This window comes from Morone saxatilis, unplaced genomic scaffold, assembly GCF_004916995.1.
Source record: "Morone saxatilis isolate NCDOM2014 unplaced genomic scaffold, NCSU_SB_2.0 Contig23, whole genome shotgun sequence".
NCBI classification, from domain to species: domain Eukaryota; kingdom Metazoa; phylum Chordata; class Actinopteri; family Moronidae; genus Morone; species Morone saxatilis.
In genome coordinates this window covers 9,734,328-9,748,369 of record NW_023339796.1, presented here as the reverse complement: position 1 = coordinate 9,748,369, position 14,042 = coordinate 9,734,328, and the positions used below count along the sequence as shown (strand labels likewise).

Below are 14,042 nucleotides of genomic sequence, written 5' to 3'. Positions count from 1 at the left end.
GTAGCATTTGTTTCCTGAGGTAGCTCTGGTGTCTTGTGGCTCTGTTGTGTGTCAGTTGCTGGTCACATATTTGGTCGTTTTCTTTCTGAAAGAATTGCTTTTGATGTATTTATTGTGCCTCCGTGCGGCAACATGTAGATGCCCAATTTGCTTTTGCTTTATGACCTCTAAGTGCTGTGTTGTGTCTCCCTCAATTTGATGTGCTTTAATAGAGCTTATTTCTCTGTGCACTGTATATGTAAAGTTTGGTTGCGTTTGTCCAGTAAATCCAAAGTGGTGTCAGTGTTGTGGAGTCAAGTCCTTTTTCTGTATGGGTAATTGTACTGCCGCCACACTCCTTTACAGTTACTTCTACAGAAGGCCAGGCTAAATCCGCTTTCCTCAACAAAGAGTCTGTCCAGAGGGAAGTAAAAGCTACTCTCTCCCAGAAAGCCACCCTGAGCTGTGAGGTAGTTGATAACAAGACAGAGGTAAAATGGTACAAGGACGGAAAACTGCTGAGTTCCAGCAGAGCAGTTCACTTGGAATCAAAGGGCAAGATCCGTCAGTTTGTGATCGACAGCGTAGAGAAGAAAGATTCTGGAGAATACATCTGTGAAGTTGGAACTGAAAAATTGGCATTTAAAGTACATGTAACAGGTATGAGGAATTAAAGAGAATAGTATATGTAAAAATTGGAAGATTAGAATTTTTAATTGTGCTTAACGGCTGTTCTGGGTTGATTGATGTTGTAGTATGTTGGTATCAGAGATATTTGCGTTGCTTTTTGTGATTTATTCACGTGTGCTGGTCTTGGCTGTATATTCATCCACTTAATTTCATCTCTGTGTGATTTTTATTGTAATATTTTGGCTTGTATGATACTGAATCAGTTATTTTTATGAGTTGTATCAAAATTAAGTGGGGCAATGACATTCTCCATTATTACTTTTACAGAGATCCAACTCAAGTCAGCCTTCTCCAATAAGGATTCAGTCCAAAATGAGGTGAAAGCCACTCTCTCTCAGAAAGCCACTCTGAGCTGTGAGGTTTCTGATACCAAGACAGAGGTGAAATGGTACAAAGATGGCAAGCTGCTCACTTCCAGTAAGACAGTCCATACTGAGTCGAAGGGAAAGAGTCGCCAGCTGGTGATCGACAGCGTGGAGAAGAAGGATGCCGGGGAGTACATCTGTGAGGCTGGAACTGAGAAGCTGGCTTTTAAGATACAGGTGGCAGGTAGGAGGAATAAGATGTTGCTAGTATTTGCAGAGAGTATGCAAGTGTGAATTACATTTTTCTTATTTATATGTATATATGTATTATATGTAATATAGCATTGTGTGTTGTTTTTTTCTGTTGTGTTCCCCTTGTATGCACACAATCATTAAGCCTGTTCACTGTGGCTGAAAGGTTTTGGCTGGTTCCATTTATTTCAGGGTGGACTGATATGTTGCCATTTGTTTACATGCTAATATTTCATTTGCTTTCCCAGAAGCCCCAGCTGGCTTCTCCAACAAGGAGTCTGTCCAGAAGGAGGTGAAAGCCACTCTCTCGCAGAAAGCCACCATGAGCTGTGAGGTTTCTGATTCGAAGACAGAGGTAAAGTGGTACAAGGATGGCAAGCTGCTGACTTCCAGCAAAGCAGTCCACATGGAGTCAAAGGGCAAGAGCCGTGAGCTGGTGATAGAAAAAATGGAGAAAAAAGATGCTGGAGAATACACATGTGAAGCTGGAACAGAGAAGCTGGTATTTAAGCTACAGATGACAGGTGAAATATATTTCAAATAAAGTGTATTTTTCCACACTCTCTGCACAAAGCACTGACAAGAAGCTCTTACTTATCTTTAGATGCAGCTGTCAAGTTCCAGAAGAAGCTTGTCAAGGATACATGTATTGTTCAAGCAAGTGAAAACATTGTTTTGACCACTGAGCTGACCGCAGAGAGTGGTAGTGTGAAGTGGTTTAGAGACGGTGTGGAGCTCAAGGAGGGCAGCAAGTATGAAATGAAAAAAGATGGCCTTTCTCGTACCCTGATAGTAAAATCCACCGGATCCAAAGACAGTGGATCGTACTGCTGTCAAACTGCAGATGACAAACTGGAGTTCAAAGTTCAAGTTAAAGGCAAGGCATAGAATTGTTTTTCACATTCTGCATTGCTGTATAGACCTCTTCAGATGCCAGATTTTGTTTTGATGTCTAACTGAACTTCCATGCTTTCATTTCAGATGCAGCTTTGAAGTTTGTTGTCACTTTGAAACCCGCTACAGTGGAGTTGGGAGGTACACTTAGTCTGGTGTGTGAACTAAATCAAGCCTCAGGGGATGTTATCTGGCAGCATGGCGGTCGTGAGATAAAACCTGGAGGCAGGTACTGTGTAAGAACAGATGGTGCTAAGCGGTTTCTCACCGTGAGTGGCATGACTAAAGAAGATGAAGGAGAATACAGCTGTGAATGTAGAAATGACAAGACCTCTGCTAAAGTCTCCTCAAAAGGTAATTAATCATTTTGTTAAAAAATCAAAAATGCTTTGTTTCAGGTTAGAAATGTTTTCTTTCATATCAGTCTGCTTTATTTGATATCACTCATTCCTTTCAGCACCCAGACTAGTGCGGCTGACCACCAAACTCAACAATGTGGCTGCAATGGAGGGAAAAGAGGCCATTTTCAAGTGCGCTGTCTCCCTAGCAGACGTCAACGTGAAATGGTTTCACAACAGTATACCCATCGCTGCTGGGCCCAAGTATAAGATTGAGCATGGTGGCAACAGTCACTCACTCACCATCACCTCTGTCACCCAAAAAGATGCTGGAGAAATTAGCGTTGACGCTGAAGGCAAAAGCTGCAAAGCTACCCTACAAGTGCAACGTAAGATAATGCATTTTTTCTTAAAATATCAGCTTTAAGTAAGTAAGTTAAATAATGGAATTTCCTCTTTAACTTTGACATTTCTTTTAATTAGATGAGCCTGTGACATTTAAGAAAAAGCTAGAAAACCTGACAGTGGAGGAGCAGAGTGAAGTGAAGCTGGAGGTGGAACTAAGTAAGCCATCAGACGAAGTGAGGTGGATGAAGAACAGCGTAGTCCTGCAGCCTGCAGGAAACATGGAGATTCGGGTGGATGGAGCTAAGCAGGCTCTGGTCTTCAAGAGTGTGACTCATGCTGACCGGGGCATGTATTCCTGTGAAACTCTTGATGACAAAACCCAGGGCAAACTCACCGTGGAGAGTAAGACTGATCCACAGTGATATTTTTAAAATACAAAATACAGTATTTAAGGACTTATCTTAACTCCAGAAAGAAAATGTCATTCTCTAGTAATGGGTATTTGGATATAAATGACAAGATACAAGCTAGGAAACCTTGCTTGCATGTTAAAACTCAAACATTTCCTCTTCCTCCCTTCAGTGAAGAAGATCCAGGTAATAAAGGGCCTAAAAGAAACCAAGGCACATGAGACAGAGACAGTTACTCTGGAGGTAGAACTCAGCCAGGCTGATGTCGAGGGCTCCTGGACCAGGGATGGGGCCAAGTTAAAGGCAGGGGCAAACTGCCGTATCACAGCATTGGCAAAGAAACATGCCCTAACATTGTCCAATCTCAAGAGGGAGGATGCAGGAACTATTGCCTTCCAAGCAGAAGGAGTACATGTTTCTGGCAAACTGATTGTAACAGGTAAGGGCTGTTTTCAGTTGCTAGGGTCTCACCCGACCAAACCTCTATATGTTTGCACCCATTCCGCCTTAAGAGTCATAGTCTAGTCACATTTTTTCTACTTCTACAGAACCTCCTTCTATGATCTCCAAGCCCATTTTGGATATTAGTGTTCCTGAGAAGGAGAAGGTTACTTTTGAATGTGAAGTTTCCAGAACAAATGCAGATGTTAAATGGTTTAAGGTGAGAAACTATTATTGGAATAATTGTTTGCAGATTGAAATAATACGATTTAAAAAGTGTAAAATACAATGTAATATTTTAACAAAATGTTTTATCTGCAGGATGATGTGGAACTGAAACCAGGGAAGAACTTTGGCATCCATTCTTTGGGTCGAAAGCGCACTTTGGTCATCAACAAATGCACCCCTGAAGATGCAGGCACTTACATCTGTCGCACAACTGATGACAACACTTCTGCTAAGCTCACCATTCATGGTAATTGTCAGTCACGTCATGAAGCACACAAACCAGTCAACCATTATTTAATTATAAAAATTTCCAGTATATAGAAACATCTTAAAAATATTCTCCCTGCAGCCAGAGATATTAAGATTATTAAGAAGTTGGAAGATGTGGAGGTGATGGAGAAGGAGAGTGCTGCATTTGTCTGCGAAATTTCTCATGATGAAGTGGACTGTCAGTGGTACAAAGGAAGTACCAAAGTCAAAGTCAGTGACAACATCAAGATGAGACAAGAGGGTAAGATCTCAAGAGATTAGCAAACCAGTGTGATTCAACTACCTGTATATTCATGTAATGTGTTACAGGATTTACCTGAATAATGATTCTTCGCTAACTGCTACTAGCTGTCTATTTCTCATTCCAGGCAAAACCTATGTACTGCTGTTTAAGTCTGTTTCCCCAGAAGATATGGGTGATATTAAATTCACAGCTGAGAAGGCCTCTTCAACTGCAAAGCTTAAAGTGAAAGGTAAAAGAGTGTGTGTTATGTGCTGAAATCACATAACATTATATTCTGTATATTGTTGCATGGATTAGCTAACCATTATGTTACAATGTTCAGATGTGGTTGCAAATGGATGATTTCTATTCATTATGACAAAAGCTTTTAGAAAGTTGCAAATAAATAAATACCGCACATGTTAAACATTATTTTCCCTTGAAATTATAAACCATTAGACTTCTGTAAACGTATTATTATCCTATACAGAACTCCTGGATTATTTTATAAAGTAACTTCAACATTTCAACTGCTTTAGTGAGCCAAATGAAAAAGGCTACACTAAAGTTAGATGAAATGCCGTCTTCCTGAGGGAGTAAACACAGTACATCATTCTGACATTATTGGTGAGATAGAAAATCCAGTTGCAACTTGCAGTGTACATTGTTATGCCTCATTGAGGCCTGATGGCAAAGAAGTAACAACTATATGAGGTTTAGGATTATTTTTAAGGGGTTTCGAGAATAGAGAAATATATGGAGAAGACATCAATCGACATCAATCGACATTTGTTGATTGAAAATCTCTAGGAGTATGAGAATAAAACAAATTATGTTACAGATTAGATAGCATACTTTGCTATCAGTTGACCATTAGTTGCTCTAAGTTTCTCTAAGTTGCATCAACATGCACGTTTTCTTGTTTCTATGTCAGTGTCTCGCTGTTTGCAATCAAACAGCAACTGATATATAAACAACAAATGGCAAGTGTCTTTACAATATTCTTGCTATCCGCTTTAGCTTTTGCAAAAAATGTTGGAATGTTTTACAATATTCCATTATATATTTTCCCAATTTGCTTCGGCTATAACATACAGTAATTAAATAATGAACACTGCCTGTCCTTTTGTGCGCTTAGGCAAGGCTTTTGGCAAAGCCTTGGCATTATTAGCCTTTAATCTTCCTTTGTGCCACACGTGATAGTTTTCATTGATTCAGTGTTATTGTTACTGTAGAGCTGCCTGTCAAGTTTGTGAAGAGACTCAGGGATAAGATAGCGATGTATAAACATCGCGGTCATCTTGAATGCCAAGTGTCACGTGCCAGTGCAAAGGTGAAGTGGTTCAAGAACAAGACGGAGATCAAACCCGGCAAGAAGTATGAGATCAAAAGTGAAGATGTGTACCGAAAACTCACCATCAACGACGTGGACGAGGGTGACGAGGACACGTATACCTGTGACGCCACTGATGACAAGACATCCTGTAAACTACTTGTGGAAGGTAACATGATGGAAGATGACAACGGTTGATTGTAAGCTTAGGGTTTATAAATTGTAGGGCATTTATGTATAGGATTGTGTAAATACATGTTCATACAAAGGTATTTACACAAAACAAGCCATCAGACTCCTAGTCAATGAGGTATCTGTCTATATATTCATGTCTGTCTATTTATTTATCTATCGACATGTGTACATGTATCTATTATCCATTAGTATTGTTCTAATGGGAATTATAGGATCATTATGTTGATTTATTTCTTGGCCTGACCTACTAAATGAATTAACATAGTAATCAATATTTGAAATTATTTGTGCATGAAAGAAATTAACCAAACTGAATTCCCACTACAGGTGAAGTAAGTGACAGTGTTTTCAGTCATTCTGATTAAGGAGACCTCTGCTCAGGTTGAATTTTGGAGGGAAATACATGAGGTCATTACATCAAAGTCCATGAACAAATAATAGGCCATTTCACAGAAGACATCTGGACATGTCACAGTAGATAAAGTACTGGTGTAAATAATAAATTCAGTGATGGCTGAATTCCATTCAGCTGCTGCGGTTTCGGTGTCCTGGCATTGTGCATGCTGTCACTGTCATGGCTTACAGGGACACTGGGACTGAAAGGAGCTATCATTAATTTAGTAACACCCGTGCTTCTTCTACTATGACAAGTCACATTGTGTGCCGTATTCCTGGTCTAGCAAGTGCAACAAAACAAAGATTGAGATCAATCTGCCAACGGTGAAACCACATGTGTGAGTGTTTAGAAGCATTAAGATAAGGACTGGTTAAAAACGATGAATTTCCACTGTATGTATAGTAATTGTGTTATACTTGTCTATATAATTTTATATGATGTATTGTTTTTGTTTATTTCAAGGCAATTGTATAATTTCGAACACATATTTTTATAGATAACATTAAAGATAAACTCCTTGATTTAACTATAGCTCCCAAGAGAATTCAAAATATTTATTTTTTTCTCATATTTCTGTTTTAAAACATTGACAGTGAGGTGGGAGAGAATTTGAGGATATACCGGCAATTGTTAGCAGTGTATATTTAAAAATAATCACATTTGGACTATTATTTTACAAATTTGGATAATTATTACTATTATTGCTATTATTATTTCCAAAAGTAGCTTATTGCAGATGTATCCATATCTGTTTATATGTCGGCTGATAAGTGACAAAACATACAGAGAACAGAAATGCCAAACTAAGTTATTTAGAAACAGTGTCTCCATCAGAAAGTTTACTTCTTTTTTTTTTTTAAATATCCTGCTCAGTGTGTGTCTTGTCAGAATAAATCAAATGGATCTCTATTAAGTTAGTTTATTTACGTTATGTGTTTCAGCAAGGTTTAAGTATCTGCTAGATTAATTTTATAGCATGCAAAATATTGGACGCCATTTCTTAATTTCTGACCACTAGTGCAGCGTTAGGCAGTAATGTAAGTATATGGGGTTTGCAGTTTGATCTGGGTCTCTAAAAAGACCAAACCATTGGTATGGTCCTTTACTATAAATCAATATCACTTTTATTTTAGGAAATCATACTGTATCATTAACTTCTAGCTGAACCACTCTCTTTTCATGACCCCTCCAGAGCAATCCATCAGCATTGTGCGGGAGATTAGTTCTGTAGAAGTGACAGAACCCTTTGCAGCTGTTTTTGAAGTTGAAATCAGTATGGAACTGGTGAAACCTCCTACATGGACTCTGAATGGAGTTGCTGTGCAGGAGAGCGCTGATGTTGAAATGGAGAAAGAGGGCACTATGCACTGTCTCACTTTCAAAAAGACCAAAGCATCAATGACAGGACCTGTACAGTTTACAGCTGGGAAGAGCAAATCTTCAGCCCAGCTCACAGTCAAAGGTAAATGTGTTGAATCACGTCTATACAGCAGTTGGCCATAATAACCTGTGTACTGTGATACTGTTGTAGGTAAATATATCCAGCATCATTCAGCTGAGTCTAATCACGTACTGTTCCTCACGTTTAGAGCGTCCGCTTGAGGTCGCAGAGCCCATCAAAGATGTGAAGGCAAAGGAGAAAAGCTCGGCCATACTTAGCTGCAAATTCTCTGCCACACCCAAAGAGGTTAATTGGTTCAAAGGTCAGGTACCTCTGGCAGCGTCAGATAAGTATAACATGAAGCAAGATGCTACAAGGGCTCAACTTACCATACAAAGGTTGACTGAGGAAGATAGTGGAGAGTACTGCTGTCAGTCTGGACCGGCTAACACCAAAGGCACACTTACTGTTGAAGGTACAGGTTGAACCTTTTAATACCACACAAAATACAAGCAATTACAGCAGTTGTACATGTCTTTATTATTATGGTTTTGGACTAAAGTGGTCTTCAAACTAAAACTGTTTTGTTTATTCTGTCCAGTGCGTGAAATTAAGGTCACCAAGCACTTGGCCGACACAGAGGTAGACGAAGACAGCGATGCGGTTTTCACAAGCGAGATTAACTACGCAGATGAAGAGGTGCAGTGGCTCCTGAATGACAAGGTGCTCTTCACTAATGAAGTCAACACCATCACTCATGAGGGGAAGGTTCACAAGCTCACACTGAAGAACTTAGCACCTCAGGATGGGGGAACTATCACCTTTCAAGTCCGCAAGGTGAAAGAGTCTGTGACACTCAGGGTTAAAGGTAAGAGCTGTCGTGCAATACTATTGCAAGCACACACTAAAAAAAAAAATGACTATGTGAATATCAGGTTAAGGCAGGCAATCAGACGTTACCATACTTAGAAACTTTATTAGTATTTTCTCTGAAAATCAGCTCTTTATATATGCTCGTAATGTGGCCTAACCCTGGTCTACCCAAAAGGTGAGAACATAATATACCTCCCAGTTATTCTTTACTTTCTGAATGCCCCTCCAGAGAAGCGTGCTGTCTTCCTCAAGTCTCTAGATGATGTCATCGGAGAGGAGAAAGGCATGATAACTCTGGCGTGTGAGGCGTCCAAGCCCAGGGTTTCTCCCACATGGAGAAAAGAAGGTAAAGTCTTGAAGGCTGGACCAAAGTATGAGCTTCTTCACACGGGCAAGTCTTTGGGGCTGATCATCAAGGATGTCACCAAAGAAGATGCTGGAGAGTATAGTTGTGATCTTGGAACTGAAGTTTCTAAAGCAAAGGTCACTGTAAGAGGTTGGTACCGGTATTTGAGTTTTACAGCATTAGCCTTCATACATGTGGTATTGTGTGGCATCTTCACCAAATTATGCTCTCTGTCCCAAATTTAGAGATTGGCATTGGAATAACCAAATGGCTGAAGTCAGCTGAGGTGAATGAGGGAGAGTCTTGTACCTTTGAATGCATCTTATCTCGTGAGAGCACAGATGAGTGTTCCTGGACCCTTAATGGCCAAACTATTACAAATGGAGGCCGCTTCAAAATCACCAGTAAAGGACGCAAGTACATGCTCACCATTAAGGATGTCACTCCTGCTGATGCTGGAGAGGTGGTCTTCAACATTAAAGATCTGAGCTCCAAAACAACATTAACAGTTGAAGGTAAGCTACATTGTAAAGAGGCCTAGACATAGAAAAAAAAGGTATTAAGGAATTAACACAAACATGTTATCATTCCTTGTTGTAGGCAAAGCTTCGTCTGTGTCAAAGGGACTACAGAATGTTAGCGTTGATCAAGGGGAAGATGCTGTATTTACCTGTGAGGTAACACAGGCTAGTTCCACCGTAAAGTGGTCCAAGGAAAGCAAAGCCATCAAAAAGAGCCAGAAGTATGATATTAGCCAAGAGGACAAGGTCATGAAGCTGATCATCCACAATGTCTCTGCTCAAGACTCTGGAGAGTACAGTTGTGAAGTTGTTGGAGGTGCAACCACCAAAGCCAAGCTTGAAATCAAAGGTAAGACTGAAAACACTACTATGCGTTTCACCTTTGATAGCATACGAGCATTAAAGAGAATAGATATCTTCACTAAAATTAGGACCAGTTATGGGATAATCTAAATTTCTGAACCCATAGCTCAATCCAATAATTTCATACTGTGCCTAAAAAGTGTAACACGTTTTTTTTCATTTTACAGAGCCAATCCATAAATTCACTAAAACACTGAAGGACAGTGAAGCCGTGGAGAAGAGTTCTGTGACCTTGAATTGTGAGACTGCACAAACCCCATCTACTGTTATATGGCTTAAAGGGCACACAGAGCTCAAGGCTGGAGGCCGATATGAGATGTCCCAGAAGGAGGGGGTCATAACTCTCACCATCAAGCACCTGGAGGAGAAAGACACTGATATCTACACTTGTGACGTTGGCACTGCCAAGAGCATGGCAAAGGTGACAGTCAATGGTAAGAACTTAAGTATGTATGTATGTATTTATGTATGTATGTATGTATGTATGTATGTTTACAAGTTTGGGGTAAGTGTTTGTCTTGCAGAGCTGATTATCTGTCTATCTTTTTGGTTTGGTTTTGCTTTTAAGGCCAGTTGGTGGTTATAGTGGAAAAACTACAAGATGTTAACTGTTTTGAAGGTGAATGTGCTACATTTGTTTGCCGTGTCAGTCCTACTCATCTGCCTCGTGTAAAGTGGTGCTTAGATCATACCCCGCTGCAGCCAAGCCCCCTAGATGACATTCACGTTCTAGAGGGGGGTTTCTACTCTCTTACTGTAAGAGAGCTAACTCCCAGCGACTCGGGCACCATCTCTGTGGTTGCTGGGAATCAGAAAGTATGCTGTCAAAGGTAACAGACATGTCAGTCAAATCTACTTATAGTGTAGATTTGTCAGAAGTACCATAGATCTGGCTTAATTTTTACTAAATCTGTTGCATTTTCCTAATAGAAATTTGTTTTCAGTATTTTGCATTGTGAGTGTATCCCTGTAGGACCTACTTTGCTCTTTTGTTGCACTGTTCTGTCATCTTTGTCTTGGGGTTTGTATGATTTAGAGAGTGTTTGCACATCCACACACTGCGAATGGCATCCAGCAGCATGTGCAAACATTTCAAAGTGATCTCTTCCTAAATGCATCGTCTTTTTATGCAATATGCGCACTGCATAAACAAATCTTTCTTTTGTGCATTTCAAAAAGGGTTTCATTCTGTAGTATTGTATTGAGAGTGTGTTTTTGTTTTTATATAAAGTGCACTGTAGCTAAACCTTCATCAAAAGGAACATCAGTCAACATGTGTTGGAATCATTTCTGGGTTCCAATGGCTAACGTTGGACGACTGGACGACTAATCATTTCCCATCCTCCATCGCAACCCAACAAAATGCAACTCCCTGTTTTATATAATCAAGTCATTGTTCATTTTATTTTAGCCCTGCCTGCCAGTTTCAAAGAGAAGCTCAAGAACCAAGAGAAAAACACAGGGGAGGCTGTGACACTTTGCTGCACGTTATCAAAATCTGGGGCTGACGTTCAGTGGAAGAAAGGCTCTGAAATTCTCAAAGCTGGAGAGAAGTATGAGATGAAGCAGAAGGAGACCTGTTGCGAGCTTCATATTAAGAATTTGAAGGTTGAAGATAGCGGAGAGTACTCTTGCGTGTGTGGGGACCAGAAGACATCTGCAACTGTAAAAGTCAATGGTATGGATCTCTGAAGTGTTTTTCAGCAACATTTTGGATAGATTTTATGTGTTTATGTTGTATTTTCCAAAGGAGTTTCACTTCAGTTGTCTTTAGCGTGTTTTGTTAAGACCTTTGTTAAACAAGTTATTTCACCTGATTTTGACAAGTAATGAAAACCTGGTTGTACAGCATTACCACCGACCTTCATACAGAAGTTGCAAAGCCAGGAGGCTGAAGAGGGAACTGACATTACTCTGCACTGTGAGCTCTCTGAACCTGGAGTCCCAGTGGAGTGGAAGAAGGGAACACAGATCCTGAAGTCTGGAGAAAAGTATCAGATAAAGCAGAAGGCCTCTGTGAATGAACTCCTGATCAACAAAGTGTTGCCAGAAGACAGCGGAGACTACAGCTGTGTGTGTGGAGACCAGAAGACAACAGCCAGCCTCAATATTAAGGGTAGGGAAAGGATTTTCAAGGAGTCGGTTTGAGTTATTTATAGAAGAAGCTTTTTATATGTACACATTCAATTTGTTTTGAAGTCTGCATGTCATCATGGATCGCAGACTGTTTTCACAACTCATACATACTGTATGTTTAAAACCTTTGATAGAAAAGCTTTAACATATACACAAACGGCAGCTATGACAAAGGAAAGACTGCAGCTCTAAGACATACTGCCTGCAGGTGGTACAAGTATTAAAACTACAGCTTATCAAATGCATACCTGGCCATATCTACATATTTCGTTCTAAAATGCTGCTGTACATTTCTTGCCCTTGGGTGGCATAGGTTGGACTTGAAATGCAAGTCCAACAAATCCAGAACAAATGCTGAAATTGCTGGCATGATGCTGGGTGATCTTGTTTCAGATGCTCTGCATCAATATCAATGTGTGTTATTGTTTTTTTCATTTCTTACAACTGGTAGCCAACTGATTAATATCATAATAATGCTCAGCCCAACCAGAGACCTGGGCTTTTCATGCCATTATTCGATAGGACAGCCGAAGATAGACAGGAAAGGTGGGTAGAGAGAGGGGACGATCCGCAGGTCGGATTCGAACCTGGGCCGCTGCAGCAACTCCGTATATGGGTTACCAGCTCTACTGACTGAGCTAACCGGGCACCCATAGAAACATTAATAGAACAAGCTTTTTATATGTACATATTTAGCTTGTTTTGAAGTCTGCACATCACATGGATTGTAGACTGTGTATGTTTGTCTTTTGTGTGTTTTGTACATTTTATATTTGATGTAATGGCATGCAACTGACTGCTAACCAACTAATACATGCTCAGCCCAACCAGTGACCTTCAAACAGAAGCTGGAGAGCCAGGAGGCTGAAGAGGGAGCCGACATTACTCTGTGCTGTGAGATCTCTAAACCTGGAGTTCCAGTGGAGTGGAAGAAGGGAACACAGGTCCTGAAGTCTGGAGAAAAGTACCAGATGAAGCAGAAGGCCTCTGTGAATGAACTCCTGATCAACAAAGTGTTGCCAGAAGACAGCGGAGACTACAGCTGTGTGTGTGGAGACCAGAAGACCACAGCTAGCCTGAAGATCAAGGGTAGGGAGAGAATTTTCAAAGAGTCAGCTTGAGTAACATTTTCAGAAAATTGTATAAAAGAGCTTTTCATTTGTGCATATTTAGAAATGTTTGTTTTTGAGTCGCATTTCATCATGTATTGCAAATTGTCAGTGTTTTTCTTTTGTGTGTGTGTTTTTGTATAATTATTAATATCTATATATATATATTAATGCTTTATATAATGGTATGCCACTGGCTGCTAACCAAGTGATAAATGCTTAGCCCAACTAGTGACCTTCAAACAGAAGTTGGAAAGCCAGGAGGCTGAGGAGGGAGCCAGCGTTACTCTGTGCTGTGAGATCTCTAAACCTGGAGTTCTAGTGGAGTGGAAGAAGGGCACACAGGTCCTGAAGTCTGGAGAAAAGTACCAGATGAAGCAGAAGGCCTCTGTGAATGAACTCCTGATTGAGAAAGTGTTGCCAGAAGACAGCGGAGACTACAGCTGTATGTGTGGAGAACAGAAGACAACAGCCAGCCTGAAGATCAAGGGTAGGGAGAGAATTTTCAAGGAGTCAGCTTGAGTAACATTTTTTAAAGATTACATAGAACTGCGTTTTATATGCACATATGTAGACGTGTTTGTTTTGGTGTCTGAATGTCATCATGTTTTGGAAATTGTCAGTGTTTTTCTTTGTTTGTGTTCAGTGTTCGTTTTTTGTTTTTGTTTTTTTGTTTTATATATTAATGTTTTATATAATGGTATGCCACTGGCTGCTAACCAATTGATAAATGCTTAGCCCAACCAGTGACCTTCAAACAGAAGTTGGAAAGCCAGGAGGCTGAGGAGGGAGCCAGCGTTACTCTGTGCTGTGAGATCTCTAAACCTGGAGTTCCAGTGGAGTGGAAGAAGGGCACGCAGGTCCTGAAGTCTGGAGAAAAGTACCAGATGAAGCAGAAGGCCTCTGTGAATGAACTCCTGATCAATAAAGTGTTGCCAGAAGACAGCGGAGACTACAGCTGTGTGTGTGGAGACCAGAAGACAACAGCCAGCCTGAAGATCAAGGGTAGG

The 14,042-nt window shown here is 40.4% G+C and overlaps 1 protein-coding gene across 42 annotated transcripts in view; it reads left to right on the top strand.

The window, feature by feature from the left end:
• The window catches only part of obscnb (obscurin, cytoskeletal calmodulin and titin-interacting RhoGEF b), a 53,710-nt gene that overhangs the window by 10,497 nt on the left and 29,171 nt on the right, over positions 1-14,042 (top strand). For 27 of the 42 annotated variants that reach the window (XM_035671086.1, XM_035671083.1, XM_035671081.1 and 24 more), the window contains exons 14-38: positions 346-639; positions 937-1,218; positions 1,475-1,750; positions 1,831-2,103; positions 2,208-2,474; positions 2,578-2,847; positions 2,942-3,208; positions 3,389-3,655; positions 3,765-3,877; positions 3,979-4,132; positions 4,235-4,396; positions 4,524-4,628; positions 5,614-5,880; positions 7,496-7,765; positions 7,893-8,159; positions 8,286-8,552; positions 8,787-9,053; positions 9,149-9,418; positions 9,504-9,773; positions 9,955-10,221; positions 11,199-11,465; positions 11,637-11,903; positions 12,746-13,012; positions 13,256-13,522; positions 13,771-14,037. In XM_035671086.1, the coding sequence (XP_035526979.1) occupies positions 346-639; positions 937-1,218; positions 1,475-1,750; positions 1,831-2,103; positions 2,208-2,474; positions 2,578-2,847; positions 2,942-3,208; positions 3,389-3,655; positions 3,765-3,877; positions 3,979-4,132; positions 4,235-4,396; positions 4,524-4,628; positions 5,614-5,880; positions 7,496-7,765; positions 7,893-8,159; positions 8,286-8,552; positions 8,787-9,053; positions 9,149-9,418; positions 9,504-9,773; positions 9,955-10,221; positions 11,199-11,465; positions 11,637-11,903; positions 12,746-13,012; positions 13,256-13,522; positions 13,771-14,037 (6,210 nt within the window). The remainder of the gene's footprint in view (positions 1-345; positions 640-936; positions 1,219-1,474; positions 1,751-1,830; positions 2,104-2,207; positions 2,475-2,577; positions 2,848-2,941; positions 3,209-3,388; positions 3,656-3,764; positions 3,878-3,978; positions 4,133-4,234; positions 4,397-4,523; positions 4,629-5,613; positions 5,881-7,495; positions 7,766-7,892; positions 8,160-8,285; positions 8,553-8,786; positions 9,054-9,148; positions 9,419-9,503; positions 9,774-9,954; positions 10,222-11,198; positions 11,466-11,636; positions 11,904-12,745; positions 13,013-13,255; positions 13,523-13,770; positions 14,038-14,042) is intronic. The other 15 variants (XM_035671119.1, XM_035671118.1, XM_035671114.1 and 12 more) reach the window with 8 other exon arrangements.